This window comes from Gobius niger (assembly GCF_951799975.1).
Source record: "Gobius niger genome assembly, chromosome: 15".
NCBI lineage: Eukaryota > Metazoa > Chordata > Actinopteri > Gobiiformes > Gobiidae > Gobius > Gobius niger.
Window position 1 is genome coordinate 12,015,031 of NC_136866.1, and position 19,766 is coordinate 12,034,796.

Sequence of the window (19,766 nt, forward strand, 5' to 3'; positions counted from 1 at the left end):
AAGTCAAATAAATCTTCAGTTGCAACTTCCAGGGTATGCAAATTCTGACAATAGGACGACTCTTAAGATCTTAAGGAATAATGATAACTGAAGTGTTGGTTTAGATCTCGTGCAACATGCCATTGCAGCACCATCTTGTGGCTGATCCAAAGACTAAACTCCCGTTTTAGTATTTTCATCATGTTTGCATATACTTTAGTTTTATACAACAAATCAGAGTAGATGTCAGCCCCAGAGCTGAAAGTGCTGTCGTTGAAAATGTATTTCTTGAGACTTGATGGAAACTCGGACAACGGTTTGGAAGAACTGACTGAAAGGTTGCAATGTTTCAGTGGATCATTTGTCCCCATTGAAATGTTGTATATAGTTCTATCTCGCGCCGTTTCACCCATCTGCTTTTTTTGTCTTGCACATTTCTCTAATTTGACACTTCTTGCTGCAGAGAGCATAACTTGAACTGGCTGACATGACATAGAACAATGAGGGTCATGTCATGACTCACTTTTGTGATTGGAGCTTCAGAGAAAAAACGTTTCCTTGAATCAGTTGTAGTTTTGTGTTTATATTGACATCCAGTGTTTGTTTTTTCATGAACACATTAATACTACCTTTCCCCTCTTCATTTTCAATTTCTCTTTCCTTGTGTTTCCTTGTCAAATCATGTCTGTACTTGGCAGAAGGTAGCAGGGCATACTCCACATTCCAGAGGAGTGTCTGAATCAGCTGCACTGACGGAAGAAGAAGCTGGACAAACAACACTCAAGTTCAACTCCATTTGTATAATATAGGCTAATCTTCAACACTTTAACTAGTTTACCCTGAGAATAATTTAATGTTTATTATAAAACGACAAAATGTATCTAAAAACAAGTAAAGAAATTATCAAATAAATATTGGAATAAATACATTAAAGCTGGGGTACCTGATTTTTCCTGAATGAAATGTTTAGTTTTTGGCCCAAACTCATTTCTAGCTGTCACAATCCCTCCTGCACACCCAAATTGTTCAAGCAAATTGATTATATGCAGCTGTCACAGCTTTGAGCAGTGGCAAAGTGAAGCAGGGGGGACCACCCCAAAATACACTGCGTTATTTACATTCTAGGTCTCTCTTTCATCACTCAATAAAACATTGGGTAAAGACAATGCAACAACATCTGTTTTTTTTGTGCTGTGTTTACAACATACTCTGATGGCAAAAAAATGCTTACTTTACAACAACAAAAAGTCAGGTATTCCAGCTTTAACGTAGGAAAAAGAGGATATGAGGCATTGTGACTAACTCTGATTGAGTTAAAAGTCCTTTATTTAAATGGACATGGCAATAATAAATAAACAAACAGTAGATTAATTTGAATTTTGTGGTGATCTTATAGTGCACACTGTACAGTGCACGTTATTGTGTGCAGTCAATAGACAATAATAAAAACGTGCTTAGCTGTACAGAGAGAAGTGGGAAACGCCCGTAACATTGGGCAAAAGTACTTATATATACATGACATCACTTTGCCTGACTCACAGCTGGGATAGTCACCGCATCAAGTGCCAGCTTTATCTACTACAAATGAAGCGCACCCCGGCACCCGCAGGAAACCGGCCGCCATATTGTGTCATACGATAAATGCTACAAAGTGAAGCAAAGGGAGATTTGAGCCCACATGTCCGAATAACTTACGCAGTAACATTTGCCCTTTCTGTCAGTCTCAGGCACGCCCTTTTACCTCTGGATGCCTGCAATGACAGCCAATCACATTAGAGTTCTCAGTGACATGACAGGTTGACTGGCCAATCAATGGAGGTTATTTGGACAAAGGGGGCGGGATGTGGGCGCGGCTTACGCACTAGGGTGTCGCCTCGGTGGAGGCCCATATTCGAAGGCGGCGGCGGTCGTCTCTGTATTTCACTGCTTATCTCTCCGGAATAAGACAAAACAAGACTGGCCGTGAAACCGAATGACTTTCACGTTGAGATTTTGATCAGACTCCTCCTGGTCGAACATCTGTCGGGGCTGTGGAATGACGGGGTGTGCTGAGAATTTGAATTAGCTCGTCGCTAGTTTGAAGAAAGAGTGAGTAGGGCTGAAGAGGAGCCATTTTGTCCTGACTGTGTGGGAGAGAGAGGAAAGAGTGGAAAAGAGGGATCACGCGGAAGAAGAGCCTATTTTTGCGTTGTGTTTCTGTGATTGAGCGGGGAATCAGTCCGACTTGGAAGATATAACCTGTTGGATACAGATTTGGACACGTATTTTGGGAGGTATTTAGCCGACTAGCTTGCCAAAGCTAATCAACAATTCCCAGATTGTTGAGTGGAAAAAGGGTACAAGAGAGGTGGCCCTATTGACAAAGGAGCTGGCTTTAGACCGCACATTTGCGTGTTAGGTTGTTTTTTTTTTCTTTTTTGTATTTGTCTGGGTGGGTGAGCACAAGCTTTGTCAAATGGCGAAGAAGACGTACGACTTGCTGTTCAAGCTGCTGCTGATCGGAGACTCAGGCGTGGGGAAGACCTGTGTGCTGTTCCGCTTCTCTGACGACGCCTTTAACACAACCTTCATCTCCACCATAGGTGAGGCACACACGCACAGCTGTTCCTGGTTTCCCCTAAAGGTGGCTTTGATTAGGCCTGACAGCTGGGGGACTCGCGGACTTTCCGGCTAACCCCGCAGGGCCCGGAATGCCGAAGTTGGACTCTGCTATTTGGGCCACAGGGTTAGCAAGTGAAAAGCAGCACTCGGGCTCTTTGACAAACCACATCTTCTTTGAAAGGCACAATTGAAACTTCATGAGACTTTGCTAAATCTGTCTTGTTATTGGGTTGAGTAATGCTATGATGCCGGGTATAAACCGGTTTTGCTGGACGATGATGCGGGCATGTCCGTTGACCCAGTGGTTGGTGCTAAGTAGGCTAACGGCTCCCTGTGCCAACACGGAGTTTATCGACTCCTCTTTACTTTGCTGTAAAACATAGATAATATGCTTGTAAACTTACCTATTATCCATTTACGACAAAGGGTCTGCTGAGATATTTACGTGTGTTTAGTTAAGATTTAAAAACTCTCCAAAAACTGGGGTTTGAACCACTTCTTATAAAACATCTATTGTCTATTAGAGATTTGGTTATCAAAACATACGGTGATAAAAAGTTGAAATTTCTTATTGTCATCTTTAAAGAGGTGACCCGTCTAAATGTTATTGGTTTGTAAATGGTTAATCGTTACAGCACACGTACTAGAAACAGTGACAAATAACCCATATTTACTCAAACATAGTCTGTTCATTAGAAAAAGCTGCTCTCAAAGTGTCGTGGGTAATGAATTGTTGTGTCAAAAAGAAAACGGGGAATTTGTAATTTAATTGCCCAAATATTACAAGACTGTACAATTATATGACAAGGGAAAGTGAGAGTGAAAGCAATCACAAGACTTCCATATAATAGTTTTATAGTTGTCACCAGTCAAATTGGACTTAGTTATGGGTTGTACTTGTCAATAGGAAAATATAATGGTTCATCCATTGCATATGCGCCTGACTGTGAGCTCACATGAGTCAAAATATGTAAAATGTTCACGCTCATTGAAGACTCCACTAGCTGCCATTGCTTCAGACCTGTGCTGAGTAACAGTGCAACTTTAGACATGTCACGCTGTGACTGGATTTATGCCGGCGATCTCCCGAGCTTCGATTTCAAACCGGTTGTTTTGTAACTCACTGACAGCTCCTCCTTCAGTGTGTGTGAAGAAGCTCTCACCATAACCACCGTTTTGTTCCCAGACACTTTCTGCAGCAGCTCTGTATTGTCTAGTTTATATGCCACACATCTCACATTCAGGCTGCAGTGGCAACACTGACGTCGTATTTCAGTCAAGGATTCAATTATCATTAGTGTCAGCAACACATCCAAGAACATTCAGTACATACAGGGTCATGTGAGAGGAATTGGCTGCACTCGCATTGGCGTTAAGTGTATAATCAGTAAATGAAACAGACACGTATTAAGTTATGTTGGCGCCTTTGTAGAGAAAAAAGAAAACTGATAAGGAGAGACTTAAGATGATTTTGAGCCTGGAGATTGGCCCACTTCTTATAAACTTATCATTTGTCTTTTTAAGGATCAAAACCCCATAGCCTGCTTCATAAGTCCAGATGCATGAGGAAATTATGCACTGGCTATAACAAAAATGGAAAAAAAAATGGAGAATGTTGCACACATTAGACACAATTTCTGCCCAAACATAATTAACACAATTATAATTTGATGATTTTGCACAAACATTTTTTACCATTGACCATTTTTGTGATGTTTATAGTTTCACTCCCTTATTGGACACTGACAAGAAGTGACATAGATGGAGGCATTTAATTGTTGCCGTGCCAACCTTGTTACGTCACTGAGAAATGAGTCAAACAGCTGTGGAACTTTACCTCTATCTATGTCACTTCCTGCCAAGAGCTTAAAACCTCCAATGAAAATAACTCGTCTGCCCGACATTTCTTCATTAATTTGCTGTTTCACTAAAATAAAATGATCATATTTTAAAAAGCATTAAAAACCCCACGTATGCACTAATGTGACACTTGGGTACATTTTGTTGGCTTTGCTCCAATGCTTTATTGAAATAAATCTGAATCCGTCTTGATTACGTCTTGACACCTGTTGAGCAATGAAAAAGTTGTTTAAACGCTGGTGACAAAGGGGATGAGTCATGTCAGTGTAAGGACATCCGCTTTAAAACAGATGATTTGCTAAATCACAGTGTAAAGTCGGACAAAGTTCATTTGTCAGTCAACTCCTGAAACCCCATGTCATGCATTTGCTCAAACGTCTAGGAGCTATGTGTGATAATGGCTCTTCAACAAACTATTGGAACTATTTTGTGTCACAATCCCCAGTTGAGGGGGGAGGAAAAGGGGATTGGATCCTCTCTCAACTCTAACATTACCGTCCAGTCTTGTCTTGCTGGGGCATGTTTAGAAAATAAACTCAAGCCTTTGGCAAAGACGAGTGTAAACTGTCAGCAGATAATGATGTCGATTTGTGCTTCATAACTGAATGACTGTTGTAAATTCATTTTTGTGAGTAAGTCCTCTCCTATCGCCTCCTTTAATGTAGAGCGTTTAAACACAGGAATAAAGTTGGGACTTGGATTTCATATCTGCTTAAGATATTATTTTCTACAGCCTTTCAAACGGCCTCCAGGAAAACCTCAGGACTGTATACACTATTTATCACAACTTTAACTCCGGCAGAGAGAGGGAGGGAAGCGATTGAAGCCAGATTTTAACGCTTTATCCATTACCCATATCACAGTTATCTAACACCCGTCATTCCAGGAACAAAATGCAATGACTAGAATACATTTGTCATTTATACATCTGTAGTTACTCAGCCACAGGCATATTACTGCCACATGTGTCTCGTTTCCAATATTGTACTTGTTCAATAGCGAGTTCTCATTATACAAGAATTCGTTGGATATTTGATTACATTTTGGAAATGTTTAAATCCCCCAAAATGCCCCAGTGAACCCGAGACATTTGGACCAGTAAGTTCACAGACTGAGGCGCACAGCTGACTCTCAAAATACCCCCCTGGAAACCCCCGCTGCCCTTTCTCCTCATCTCCTCCATAACGCCGTCCTGTTCTTGTCCTGTCGATATCAGAGCCGTGATACACGTCCATACGGTCCCAGAGTCCGATCAATCCAAGCAACTGGGTTTTCCTGAATCTAAAGGCCGATGTGTCCGTCCAGATGGTTTTCTACAGGAAAGGGCTCATACAAAATGCAAAGGACCAAATGTGTGATGTGGGCAAAACGGCAGCCACACTCCTTTATTTTATCATTGTGTGATGTCATTTTTTTCTAATTAAAACATGGCTTTTGGTTCATGTAGATGAAGATGGACCATAATCTGCTGTGAAGTAACGCACAACAGTAAAAATATAATTTATATTCCGCCAAAGTCTGAGCTTCCCAAACCACGAGCCGTTACATCCACAGGGTCAGCTGTTGATTTAAAATAAAAAACACAAGCTCCTCATAGTGGTCTGTGTTAGATCTGATCACCACTTGATTTATAAATGGATTAATTGCACAGACCTTGCTGCATATCCACAAAAGTGTACTGTGACGTTTCAAAAACAGGCACTGAAGAAACAGAAGTGAAATGTAGACTTCCTTTGAGAGTTAAATGTAATATTTAACATCCATCACTGACCCTTTGGTATTTATAAAACATCTCTTCCCAGGGTTTTGGGATTGCACAATGCTCAGAATTCCTTGACCGTATCCTAATATAAATATTTTTACTTCATCACTGTATTTTGGACAGTTATATTACGTGAGTTATTATTGTCTCTGTGGAAAATCAATGAGTGATTGTAAACCTGGAAGTTGCACCGATGCTAAAAACAATTAGCCTGGTAGAAGCTAATGTGGTAAACATTACTGCTCCCGATGGCATAACCTCATTCCTGCGATGTAAGGAATGCGTTTGGAAATAATTTTGGACCAAAACTAATCATTCAAAATGAACAGGCTTAGATTTTCAGTTTGAAAATGTGAAAAAGGCACAGGGCCATTTGAGCATAACATGACACAGGTTCGGCTGCATCATATAATCCTGCTGTGTGAGTTTGTTGAAGCTATATTTCAGGTTCTCCGTCGCCTCCCTCTCTCTGGGGCGTTCATAATATTTAGTGAGTCAGACTTTGGCAGTGGCTTTCTTCACTTCCTTCCAATGCACAGCTGTTTCTGGAACGTCCACAACTTCTGACCTGTGCTTAGCTTAGCTCACCATTTCAAAACGCTGTAGAACAGACCTCCCTGGGGCTCTCTGGGGTAATTAAAGTCCACATCGTAATAATGACCCATGCAACAATACAGAACTCTGACTTATGGATTCATGCAGCCCTATTTTTCTTACTTTTTTATACGTTTCATAGTCACAGATCATGTGTTGTTGTGCAAATAACAGAATACTCAGCTCATCAAGACTTGGCTTCTCTTGGATCTCACAACACCACACTTTTAATGAAATGTGGATCCTCTCTTGGCTCAGCTCGGCGTCTTCGTGTTGGCCAAACTCGGGGCCTGACGCAGCACAATCAGGAAAAGATAATGCTATTGTCTCCAAATGGAAACACAGCCTCCATTCTCTTCCCGCGCTCCAGACCGTCGCTTTAGATTGATGATGTGCCTTCCTTTTGTTTCAGTTTGAACACTTATTAACCTGTTCACTTTCTGTTTTGTTTCAGGAATAGACTTCAAGATCAAAACGGTCGAATTACAAGGAAAAAAGATCAAACTACAGATTTGGTAAGCAAGGCATCAAACATGAATATCTTCGAATGAAAGGATGGAGTCTTTTTTTTTTCCAATTTATCTTATGGTCACAATATACGTACATGGACTTAACTATAACTGTTCTGTTCCAAGTCAAAACGAAGACTCTAAATAACCAAATAGTAGAAGATTGTGCAGCTTTTTCTAGTTTTGAGTCTAAAACTGCACAAAGGCGGCTGGTCCTGAGGTGGTGAAACATCTGTTCGACAAAGACTCCCCCAGGTCCAAAACTCGGCTCCAAAAGGAAATGGTCATCGTCCCACCAGGATCTCTGTCCCGCACTGGACGCACTAATGTTTCTGCAGCTTGTTTTAATCACTGCTGAGGCCAAATGCATAATGTTCAAGCGTGGTTTGAGCACATTTACCAAAGCAGAAACTCAAGGATGTTGAAATGCCATCAGTGCCCAGTCAAAGCTGTTGTCGAGAACTGGCTAAAGGCTCACATAAGTTAAAGGCTCCTTAGTCGGAGATTCCAGATAATGCTGGACAGATCCATGACGGACAATGCTTTGTTTTGAGTGTCTATGGAACAGCATTAAATCTCTTGTTGTCAAACATTCGCGGATGGCTGTAAAAGTTCATAATTTCTCTTATTCAGGAGGCTTTTTCAGCTCTGACGTCTGAACTAAAACTGACCTTTTGCATATTTCTTAGTTATTTTCGTTTAAATGTCAGTCTGTAATGCAGTTGTTATTGTGGTTTCTTGCAACACAGATATGGCATCACATAATACTGCGATATGACATTTTTTGAGATACAGTAAATCGTCTTCTTGTTTTGTCATAAACTTCTAAAATGAACTATTCTGTTATATAAGGACTTCTTAAAGAGAAAAGATCAGTACAAATATAAACCTGTACCACTATAATCTCTTTGAAATCTGTGGGAAACACTGTGAAGAGAGGAGTTTATCCAGAGCTGGTAAACAGAGGTTTGTGCTCAATCGCTTATCTTTGTCATCTTGATCAGACTCACACCCTTTCTATGCTTCTTGTGCAAACAAAAACACAGTTGAAAAGAAACTGCTGTGAAATCCTGAGTGGTTGATGAGAAAAATGATCATCTGGGGAGTTTTTCAGAATGTGAACAATCGAAAACAGGCTTTGGGTTGTTTTCTTGAACTTGTGGGTTACGTTGATGCGAAATTGGACAGAAACGTCACGCTGCATATTGTGAGTGTACCTTTGTTTGTCCTGCTGGGAAGGGAAGACGGGGACACTGTCAACTTGACCCCAGATGCATTTACAGCAGTGCAGTGGAGGCTACAAAGAGTCACAAGCCTTTAGACGTGAAAGACCTCATTTGGAAGGAACTCTGTATCATTTGCTCACATAATAATGTAGAAGGCAAAGGATCATGGTATATGTAGTTCCTCTGCTTTTTTTAATCTACTGTTCTACAGGCAGTGCAGTTTCAGATTACTGAAGTTTGTAGATTAAATAATGACTAGATGTGGATGTTATTGTCATAGACATAATAAATAAGACTCCGTCTGCTCACTCCTCCCCGCTTGCCATAATAACCACATTCGAGAGGGAATCTATGGTGGATTTACCGACCCTACCTACCCTGCTCTGACGGAGCATGTTCCTCAAAAGGGCATAAGGGCGGGATCTTCACTGTAGACTCAGCCTCATACGAGCGATCTCGATGTCGTGTGGTAGGCATTTTGCGTTTTCATATTTGATAAACATTTATTTAAAATCCTATGATCGGCAAAAACAATGTCCATCAACAGGTCATTGCTTCTCTTGCGCTGTAACAGATCTATCATTTTATAAAACCAAGTTAGAGACCTGGATGCATCAGCTGTTGCCTACCCTTCACCAAAACATCCAGCGAAAATTGTGGAAGTAAACAATAACAGCAATCGCCCGTATGTGGCATGCAGTTCGGTCGTAGCCGTGCCGTTAGCTCTAATGCTAACGGCGAATCAAAGTTCGGCCCTCGATTAGTATAGGGTTAGGGAGATTTCTAAAATGTACCTTATGAAAACCAGCCTGGTTTCTTTTATTGTAACTAACCCAGTGAAGAAAGTTCAAAAAAATTAGAAACCAGACTTTACAGCTGCTTAAAAACTTTTTCTGATGGAAGAGCTAGCTTGTTTGGCGCCCATTTATATGAGGTACTACAGCAAAGGTGGACAATGCCGGCAACTGGCTATTGTCTCTCTGTATACATACAGACTGACATTTGAAAATCATACAATCATCCAGTGACATATCGGAGACCATTTATGTGGATCTCTACCATTGCTCTGGTCTGGGCCATATTCATTGGTACAAGGAAATGTTTTGAATTTGTGTATGTGTTTTGAATATTTTCTTTTTTCATAAAGTCCAACTGCTAATGTCCTGGAACAGCAGGTCAACATGAAGAGTCTTATGCAAAGCAAATCCCTTTTTTAATCTCTGGGATCTCTAGAGCTTTATCAATATCAAGTTCGTTCTGTGTGGCATTGTCTCATTTTATTGCGTGTGTTTTAGGGACACGGCAGGGCAGGAACGGTTTCACACCATCACCACCTCCTACTACAGAGGCGCCATGGGCATCATGCTGGTGTATGACATCACCAACGCCAAGAGCTTCGAAAACATCAGCAAATGGCTGCGTAATATTGATGAGGTAAGACGCTCGATCATTTCACCTGCGCTCCGAGCAGCATCTGCCTTTTATAGGCCTCAGATACCGATAGAAACGTTCTAGCCATGGAAGTCATGACTAAGATTTAGCACAAGCAAGAGTCCACTGAAAAGTGTTCTCTCTGAACTGACCACTCAGTGCTTATCTAGGGTTTCCATTAAGCATTAAAAGCATTTAAAGACTAATTTTGCTGCATAAGTCAATCAGAAATACATGAATTATGATCCACAATGCATTCAGCTGCAGTTGTGGCTGAAATGTTTGTTTTACTCAAAGGTTTTTTGTTTTTTCCCTTTTGCTTTTGAAAATGTTTCCTAATGTTGAGGGAAGAAATGTGCACCGATTTCTTTTGCGTTTGTGGCTTTGAAAATATAGTAGTTGTGCGTTAAAATGGCATTAAGTCGAACTTGCTGCTGCCTGTATAAACCCTGTTATCAAAAGGTTTATACATGGTGCATATTTTATATACAGACATATTTATACATATCGGGAGCAGGTGATCCCAAAGTTGTTTGCTCTGCTCATGTACTGGCAACATGTTTTTAATGGTTGAAAGATGCTACAACATCAACAAAGAGAACATCAGCTACTTACACTAATCATTGGACATCGCGTGCTGAAAGTGGATTGAAATAAAGGAATTGAATCTAAGCTTAACCATGGCCTCTTTTCCCTCAAAGTCTCAATGTTCAAACTGACCAAGGTCAAGTGGCTCTGGCAGGAAGTTCATTGTGTTGGTTTTCCCTCAGGGCGAGTTGTATTTTCCTTTCTGCAGCAGAGACTGGAGTTATGTGATCGAGCTGCTTCTCCATACGAGGAACATGTTGGTGCTGATAGATGTCAAAACATTGCTCAATATTATTAACGAGGGAAAGCAGGACTGTGCAGTAAAACTGTAAACTGTCTCATTAAGTAGTTGGATATGTTTGGCTTGGAGCGACGCCCGGACCGCTGCGTCGTCAGTGGAGACGAGGGGAAGGGCAAAAGGGGAACAGAGACGACACCTGTGGCATGTGTGGTCTGTCCGCGCAGGTGTTATAATGGGGTTTGTGTGTCGTCTGTGTTACAGCACGCGAATGAGGATGTGGAGAGGATGCTGCTCGGCAACAAGTGTGACATGGAGGACAAGAGGGTCGTACCCAAAGCCAAGGGGGAGCAGGTGAGAAAAGCATTTGCAAAGTATTTATGGTTATCCCAATCCAATACACTTTTCCTGTCAATACAATGTGCAAGTATTTCATTCTAGTCTATAACGTGTAGTATTTTTTATGTGGGTCAAGTAAGAAGCCATGTTCGTTATCACAGCTGAGGCACAGCTGGGCCCTTGCTGCAGGTTCAGCGTTGGTTACTTTTCACCTGATCTAAATCTGCTCGCTCACAGAAACGCACACCTGACCGGAGAGGAGGCCGATTATTTTAGGAGCAGACCCTCGTAGCCCTCCATCATCGCTGTTGACACGTCTTCTCCCTCTTTCTCTCTTCCCAGATTGCACGGGAGCATGGCATTAGGTTTTTTGAGACGAGTGCTAAGGCCAACATCAACATTGAGAAGGCTTTCCTCACGTTAGCAGAAGACATCCTCAGAAAGGTACAGTGACGTTGTTCATTTTGCGTGTGTTGTTGATCGTGGGGGCTGGAATTGTCAAATATGGACAGTACCTGAACAGAAGAGGTTGCTTACAAAATGCATAAATTGATGTTTTTCTGGGTCATCATTAGTCACTGCCAAATGAATGGATTTTTAACAGGGTTACAAGATTTTTGCAGTTGAATCAAATTGCTACATGTCTGGGTGCAATTATTTGGCTATTCATTTTCTTTGCAAGCTAAATGTGCGTTCATTGGGTCTTAGTTTAGACCACAGCGATGTGTTCTGAATGCAGTCTGCCCTCAAAAGTTAAAGCTCCAGGACTTGTATGAAATAAAAGTGTATTTCTTCCACGAAAAATAAAAAACAAAACAGAAAGTAAAGGTTTTAGCCTGTGCCTGATGGAGATGCAGAGAGCTCAAGAGAAATGAATATCTTTACAGCAAAGGCAGCAGCATCAACAATAATAAGAAGAATGCCTGTGTAAGCTCTCAGTTGTACGAGGGTTGAGATGAAGGTTCTGTTTGATCAGAGGCAAAATGTCCTACACACTTCAGCTACAGAGTTCAGAGGATGACTCAAGAACCTTCATCTAGAATAAGAAGAATGTGACTTTATGGTCTTGACTAAGGACTGCATGAATTCAGAAAAATAGCCAATTGTCATATTTTCTATAAGTTTAGATTGTGAATTGCTCTTTATGTTTTAAAATGAACATTAAGTTGGTCATAATTTGAACACATTCAGGAGTTTCAGCATTTGAGAGAGTACTGAGATCTGATCTGCTGAACCAATATGAGACACATTTTAGAACATGTTTGCAGATGTCTACTCTTTAGGGTAGCAGGTTTTATATGTAATAAGACCCTATGGGAGAAGATGTATGGCCGAAACCAGTTGTTCTCACGGTTTTCCTGGTGACCCTTTTTTTTTATTGGTGATCTCTTGTGACCTGCGTCCCTCTCTTCTTTAGTTAGATGGTGCCACACATTGGCCACCCCTGATGCAGAACAGCCTGGCTATAAGAATACTAACTTAGTTATTTCATACCTTGACAGCAAAGGCAGCTGAAACGATCATTATTAGAAGACCTAATGAACCTATTTGGACTAATGGTAATTAAGTAGGGTCTATTCTTAGTGTCAGTGAAATGTTTTGTTTGATAATTGGACAGAAAATACCTCGGGTCTTCTTTCCTTTTTATTCTCTATCTAAATCAATTTGACAATATGAACCCGTCTGCAGACGCCAATGCTATAAACATGATTGCCTGAAAAAGAGCACAAAATAAAAAAGTAAGATTCTGAGAGCAATAATGTAACTGGAACATCAACGCTAGCAGGCAAAAAAATGATTTATGATTTCACTGATCCATGGGAAAATTGGACAAACCTGTTCATGAATGTCATAAACCTTTTACAACCGCAGAGACTTCATGGAGCTGCACGTTTGAGACAAGCAAGACCTTAAAGGAACAGGCCACCGTTCTTCCATACTGAGATATGTTCTTACCTGAGCTTAGACAAGTTGATACATACCTGTCCGGTCTTTGTGTGTGCCCATGGAAGAGCTTGGTCGCTTCCAACTTCTCCCCGTTTGGAGCTATAGGAATATACTGGGAGAGGCCAAAAAGGGGGTGTTGGCGATCTTCTAACTGCATTCATTAAACTTGTGATTTTGCAGCGGTGACTCCCTCTCTCTGCAGTGCCTTGTACCAACAGTTGTCCCGTTTCTCTCCCCGTAGACGCCTGTAAAAGAGCCCAACAGTGAAAACGTGGACATCAGCAGCGGCGGCGGAGTCACGGGCTGGAAGAGCAAGTGCTGCAGTTGAACGAGTCCCACTGAATATCGCACACTAAACCGACCACACCAACCACGCGTCTCTGTCTCTAATCGCTAACTCTAACCCTCTAACCACCGTGTTGTCAGTTTGTCCCACACACTCACCCTGTCCGTCTGAAACACTCAGCTCGTTCCCTGCCTCCGCATCACATCCACATTTTTATTTCCGATAAACCAAGAGAAATCCAGTCACGTTTCTTGTCATTTGTTTTAATGGTTGTACAAAAGAGTGTAAAAAAAACAGTTTCATATTTTTACTATTCCTTTGCTGCCCTCATCCCGCTCCCCACAGCGCCCCCCACCCACAGCACTCATCTTCAGTCAGAGGAAAACAAATGTAGATTCAACTATTTGTACACTTTTTGTTTTTTTTGGTCGTCTGTTTGTTACCAAGTGACAGAGGCGTGGCTAGCTCCTTTTGTATGTGGGGGTTTATTTTGTCCTGTGCCTTATATGGAAGACAGGGGCGGGGCTGTGTGGTGGGTGGAGCCACATCCACCCAATGAAATTACAATTTAATATTCTGTGTGTTCGGCCTCAACTTGGAGCCTGAACTAAAGCAGAAGAGTTTGAATTTCTCCTCCAGCCAAGAGATCGGCATTATGCGTCCTGTTTATCAATGTTTTATTTTTAACTGTATTGGTTTATTTTACTTAATTATTTTCCTTTTTGGGGGGGAGGGGGGTGTATTTTTTTTCCTGCATGCAGATTATTTTGGGGTTGGGAGCGTTTCTGTAACTTTGTGTAACGCTTGCCACTGGGTAACTGGGCAGGAGGTACAGAAGTTCTCTTTGGAAATTCAAACAATTTTGCAGATCCATTAAAAATAAGCTTGTTTAAGTTAATGGTCTGTCCTTGTGTTTTTGTTCATGTCTCCACAAGCAAGTCCAGTCTGTTGGGCAAACACATGCTACACTGGACTTTCACTGATGTTTTAGTGCAGGGGTGGCCAACCAGTCAGAGACCAAGAGCCGAAATTTTCAACCTTGATCCTGTGAAGAGCCACAAAGGCACCGACCATTAGCGAGATTCCGGGGCGGTCGTTTATTGTGATTAAATAGAATGTGACCGTTTTATTTAATCACAATAAACTATAACTTTATGCCTTTTTCTTTCTTTTTTTTAATAATTGTGTTAGATTGAATGGTTTTACTCCTCAACAAGATTGAAATACATATATATTAAATGACATTTTGTGCTTTCAGTTCTGACTGAGACAGAATTAGATTATTATTATTTTTTTAATGCTGGGGTGTGTTTGTATGTGGGGCCCTGCCCACTGAGCCCCCTTTTCTGATTCGCCCCTGGCCTGTGCGCTCAGTGCCTGCAGCTTCGTCCTGACTGGACTGTGCAGAGAACGCACTCTAGGCTGCATAAAGTTCATGAACTTTAACCAGGAGCCTCTGGAGGATCTGAGAGTCTGTTTTAAGTTGCATCTGTTACAGTTTAACACGTGTGAAAGAAAAGTCATGACTTTGCGTATTTCCGCGTTACGATGTCGCGCTTCGCATCATACGCTTCAAAAGAGCTCCGCTTTTTTCCATTTCCTAATTTTAATCTTTTTCTGTGAATATGTGGCCAAATTACATCAAATAAAGAGTAGGCTGATCAGAAATCTGAAAAGCACAGAAGCTAATCCTAGTGCCACGATCTGCCTGCCTGTTGTTCAACCTACATCCCGCTTTGACTGAGGCTGCCGCACGGGCTCCTTTTACGCGCCGCCTCGAAAAGGAGAGAGATACGGACTCTCATTCATGTAGAGATGGAAACATGGTCTGTAGGACTATGGTTGGATTTTTGGTCAAAGACTGTTACAGTTTATGGGAAATATTTACCAATTATTTTGCAAAGAGCCGCATTGTATTAAACATCTCCAATCATGCAAAGAGCCGCACTCTGATTGGCCAAGAGCCGCATGCGGCTCGAGAGCCGCGGGTTGGCCACCCCTGTTTTAGTGCAACAAATGGGAGTCAAATTGAAAACGTGCAGCGCCCTCAAGTGGACACTTTGCTATTTCCTCTCAGTCTAGGTTAGCCTCCGTTAAGGCAATGGCAGAATATAAAGGCTTAATCAGAATATCTTAGGCTGAGTGGAGAGCGGCTAGTTAAAATTGCATATGCTAATAACTCATGACAGTGTGTGCTTCTATAGTCCAGTGGTGAGTTGCAGGGCTGTAAAATGTTTCTCCTGTTGCAAAGGACACCCTGAGATTCTAAAACCATAAGCATCATTTACTTTGTGTGGTCCAGTGTTAAGTTATAACATGTTGAGAATCACTGTTACAGACCAACCGAGCACATCATCAGTTCAGAAAATAACAAATGAATAACTTTATTAGAATTCTTGTTACATTTGTAATTAAAAAACTAAGTGCACTTGGTTAACAGTGAAGGTGCCCACGTTGGTAAAGCTGAACAAGGAGTCATCAGCACGACCCAAACTCCTCGATCCACTTCTCGTACTTCTCCAGGTCTGACGCTGACACAGATTTGGACACTTTCTTCAGAGCTGACTCGAAGTCCTCCATGGTGGTGGGCATGTGCATCTCATCCCGGGAAATGTTTCGGATCTCTTCTGGAGACAGACCCTCGATCCTCCGTCTCATGGCCATCAGAGAAGCATCTCTAAGGGCGCACAAACATTTGAAGATAAGCTTTAGTGGTCAGTGATTTTTACCCATAGTAAAGTAGTATCACAAGATGTAAATAATTGAGTGTGAATAATTTCTGAGCCCAGTGTAAGGTAATAGAGGTGGTGAAATATAAACATGTATAAGGACAATGCAGTTGTTTGGATTGGGACCTGCAGACGTTGGTGATGTCCGCTCCGGAGTAGCCCTGCATCTGAGTTGCGATCTTCTCCATGTCCACGTCAGCTGAAAGCTCCAGCTCCTTCAGGTTAATCCGGAGCAGATCCTCTCGACCTTTGGCTGAGAAATGACAAGCAAAGTGATGATGTGAAAATTACCAGTGTTACTCGATCTACACTGGCTTCCCGTCAAATATCACATTCATCCTCAAATCCCTCCACTCCCACAGCAGAATGAGCTCACACCTGACGGCAGAGGGATGTAGATCCTCTTCTCCAGACGCCTCCTCAGAGCCTCGTCGATGTCCCAGGGGAAGTTAGTGGCAGCCAACACCATCACCATCTTTGACGGGTCGTCATTCTCGGAGGCTCCGCCCACACCTGCAGAACAAGGCACATCTGAGTATCCCTCAGTGGGCACGAGCTCTTTAATTCTCAACAATACAGTATCAAAGAAACTCAATCAATGTTTCCCGGCTTTGCATGTGAATGTTTTGCTGTCTCTCTATTTGCTTTGATGTGTGAGTTTTTAAAATACTATTAACTTGTAGTTGGTTGGCAGGTATGAGGGGTTAACACTTAAGGCCTGAGCTGGTCATGAACCTCAGTGTAAAAAGGTGAAGAAAAAGAAGTACCGTCCATCTGCACCAGGAGCTCAGCCTTGACTCTGCGGCTGGCCTCGTGTTCCTCTGAGGTGCCCCTCCGACTGCACATGGAGTCTATCTCATCAATGAAGATGGTAGTGGGAGCATAGAAGCGAGCCTGCGTGAAGACAAGTTCGTGCCATATGTTTAGACTCCTGAGATTCCTCTTAATGTTAATTTCATTACCATTTCAAAGAGCAGTCGGACAAGCTTCTCGGACTCGCCGCGGTACTTGGATGTGAGCGTTGACGACGACACGTTGAAGAAGGTGGTTCTACATTCTGTTGCAACAGCTTTGGCCAGGAGTGTTTTCCCTGTGCCTGGAGGTCCCACCATGAGCACCCCCTACAGAGAGACCAGAGCCATGTTTCAGACATTCACCAAGAATCAAACACAAGCCAGACCCTGTAAGTGCACCTTCCACGGCCTCCTTATGCCTTTGAAAAAAGCGGGCATCCACATGGGCAAGACAACTGCTTCTTTCAAGAGTTTTTTTGCATCTTCGAGGTCTGCGATATCATCCCTAAAGGGTAAACCACAGGAACATCAGGAGTTAACAGGACATGACTCGATACAGTGTCAGACACTCTATCAACCACTATGAAGCCGCGTTCACAACCGAGAACTCACCATTTGACGTTTGGATTCTGGGAAATAATATCTCTTTCCAAAGCCTCCACTAAGTCTTTGTCGTATCCACTCCCATCAAACTTCTTGATTTCTTTCTCCTGCACGTCGCTTTTAGTCTGAAATGAAAAGAGTGTGAACAGGACTGACCAGCTCCAGACGTCAACTTTACATTCAAACAAACAAGCAGCCGGGACACACGTCCATGCAGAAATCTTTTTTTTTTTTCTACGCACATTTGACATGAGTAGCATCTTTCAACCCATATCAAATGTGTATAGAAGGACAAAAAACACACCATTACCCACAGAGATAGATTGTAACAGATTTAAAATGACTAGACTTGATCTAGACCAGACGATTTAAGCCCTGAAGCATTTCAGGTGTGGCCCTGGAGAAGTGTTAACACAACACGGATCGGCCTAATACACTGTTTGTTAAGGAGGTGTTCAAAACATCCACGCCTTTCACCTCATGAGTACACACAACAAAACATGACCATAACCAAGTTGTTAAATGGTATCCTCATATAAGCAAAGGATCACAATAGATTAGGGATTTATGAGAGAAAAACTTAGATATTTTATTATAATTTTTGAACTCATGCACTAGTACCACCTATGGCTGAGCAGCATTAGCTGTTTGAAAGACTGACACAACAGCGTGCACAGAACCATGAGGGACTTAGAGAGGCACCGTAAGGATCGGGACAGAAAGGTTTTGTGAAGTAGCCACAGAAGACACTGGTCCTTCGGGTCATTGCTTTAGGTCCAGTAGGTCCACTATGCAAACACCTCTGTTAGACAAGTTCTACATTTTGGCTGAAACGAACATGTAAAGTGTGAATGTTATATATGTGCTTTACCTTATCATCTTTAGCTTTGCCAGCGCCCTCCTTGGCCTCCTTTGGGTCTTTGTCTCTGCTCTTGGGGACTCGGCTGCGGTCTCCGCTACCCCGGGGCGAGTGCCGCTGCTGGGCCCGCACTGCCGCACTCAGACGATTGTTGGGGGGTTTGTGCTCTTTATGTGCATTTGGACGCCTCACAGGACAAGGAGAATGTCTGCAGAACAGGTATCAAGGCGTCAAGCCCTTCTACAGATCAAGTTTCAGGATGTTTGCATAACTCTTAGCTTAAAAGAAATCTTGCATGCCAAACTGTGAAGGCTAATGGGAAAAAAATGTAATTTTCTCTGACTACAAAAACTGTAATATTATCTTTTAGCACCACAAATAGTTAAAGCTGTGAGGTGATGCGAGCACTGCACTAATATCTCTCACATGACAGGCATTTTACAGTGCCTCCTTGTGTTCACAGTCTGGCACAAACCACATGCTATAATCCACTTTTCTGAACCTGGGTTCCACGTGCACCGGCCTTTGGTCAAAGTCGCTGTGGTTGGCAGGTTTAGCAGCTGCTGCATCAAACTGGAAGTTCTCCAAAGTTGACATGATTTCCTGCACTTGGCAACTTTCTTCGCTGATTTCCTGCCATAACTGTGAAACAAATTGCTTTACTTTGTGATACTTGAACAACAAAAAAACATGATTGTGGCAAAGCTACTGCTACAAAGAAAAGTGCAGTTCTTTCATCTTCTACTTAAGTACATGGTTTGAGTTTTGCGACTGTTCTCAGTTATGATTTACTTAAATAAGAAGGGCTCTACCTGTTGCCACCTCTGCTGGTAGGAGCCCTCACACGCTGTGTAGATGTGCTTCTTGATTTGCTCCAGCAGCCCATGATAAAGGACACTGGCTGAGCTATAGTTCCCCAGCAGAGCATACTCCCGAGCCAGCTTCACATTCTCCACTATCTCCCGGACACTCATTTCTCTGGAGATGAAGGATATTGTTATCAACAGGAGACATTTACAAAAAAAGTAAATGAAAAGTGTGTATTACGACTACCTAAACCAGTCTGGTATATGGTCCTCTTTCTTGAGCCAGTTCAGTTGTTATTATCAATAATATTATTATTGATAACAATTGACAGGCTTCCCTGTGCTTCGTCTGTGTTACACAAATGTAAATCATTGATTATATGTTTTATTATTTTCAAAACAACGAGATTATGAGAAATGAAATGCTGACAGTTTTGGGGAAGTTTAGTTGGGATTTTAAGACTTATCAACTGCAAACTAAAGCTTTTGTAACCTTTGGTTATATCAGAAAACTATTATGAAACATAACTACTAAGGATCCTAACTATTTTAACAACTTGTGTTTAGTTAGCAGTTTAACAGCAGTTAGCTAGCTTTAAAAGCTGAGTCACCACA

At 42.0% G+C, this 19,766-nt stretch overlaps 2 protein-coding genes across 2 annotated transcripts; one reads left to right on the forward strand and one right to left on the reverse strand.

Annotated features, from left to right (window-relative positions):
• The first annotated feature begins 1,843 nt into the window (after positions 1-1,843).
• rab10 (RAB10, member RAS oncogene family) lies at positions 1,844-13,829 on the forward strand. Its single transcript, XM_079571694.1, has 6 exons — positions 1,844-2,561; positions 7,251-7,311; positions 9,827-9,965; positions 11,053-11,142; positions 11,470-11,571; positions 13,316-13,829. The coding sequence occupies exons 1-6, from the start codon at positions 2,435-2,437 to the stop codon at positions 13,400-13,402; spliced, it is 606 nt and encodes a 201-aa protein (XP_079427820.1). The 5' UTR covers positions 1,844-2,434; the 3' UTR covers positions 13,403-13,829.
• A 1,918-nt stretch (positions 13,830-15,747) lies between these two features.
• Positions 15,748-19,327, reverse strand: katna1 (katanin p60 (ATPase containing) subunit A 1). Its single transcript, XM_079572306.1, has 10 exons — positions 19,158-19,327; positions 18,848-18,987; positions 18,358-18,553; positions 17,496-17,611; positions 17,283-17,388; positions 17,052-17,210; positions 16,857-16,983; positions 16,468-16,602; positions 16,216-16,342; positions 15,748-16,037 (listed from the first exon to the last, which is right to left on the reverse strand). The coding sequence occupies exons 1-10, from the start codon at positions 19,317-19,319 to the stop codon at positions 15,839-15,841; spliced, it is 1,467 nt and encodes a 488-aa protein (XP_079428432.1). The 5' UTR covers positions 19,320-19,327; the 3' UTR covers positions 15,748-15,838.
• Between the last annotated feature and the right edge of the window lie 439 nt (positions 19,328-19,766).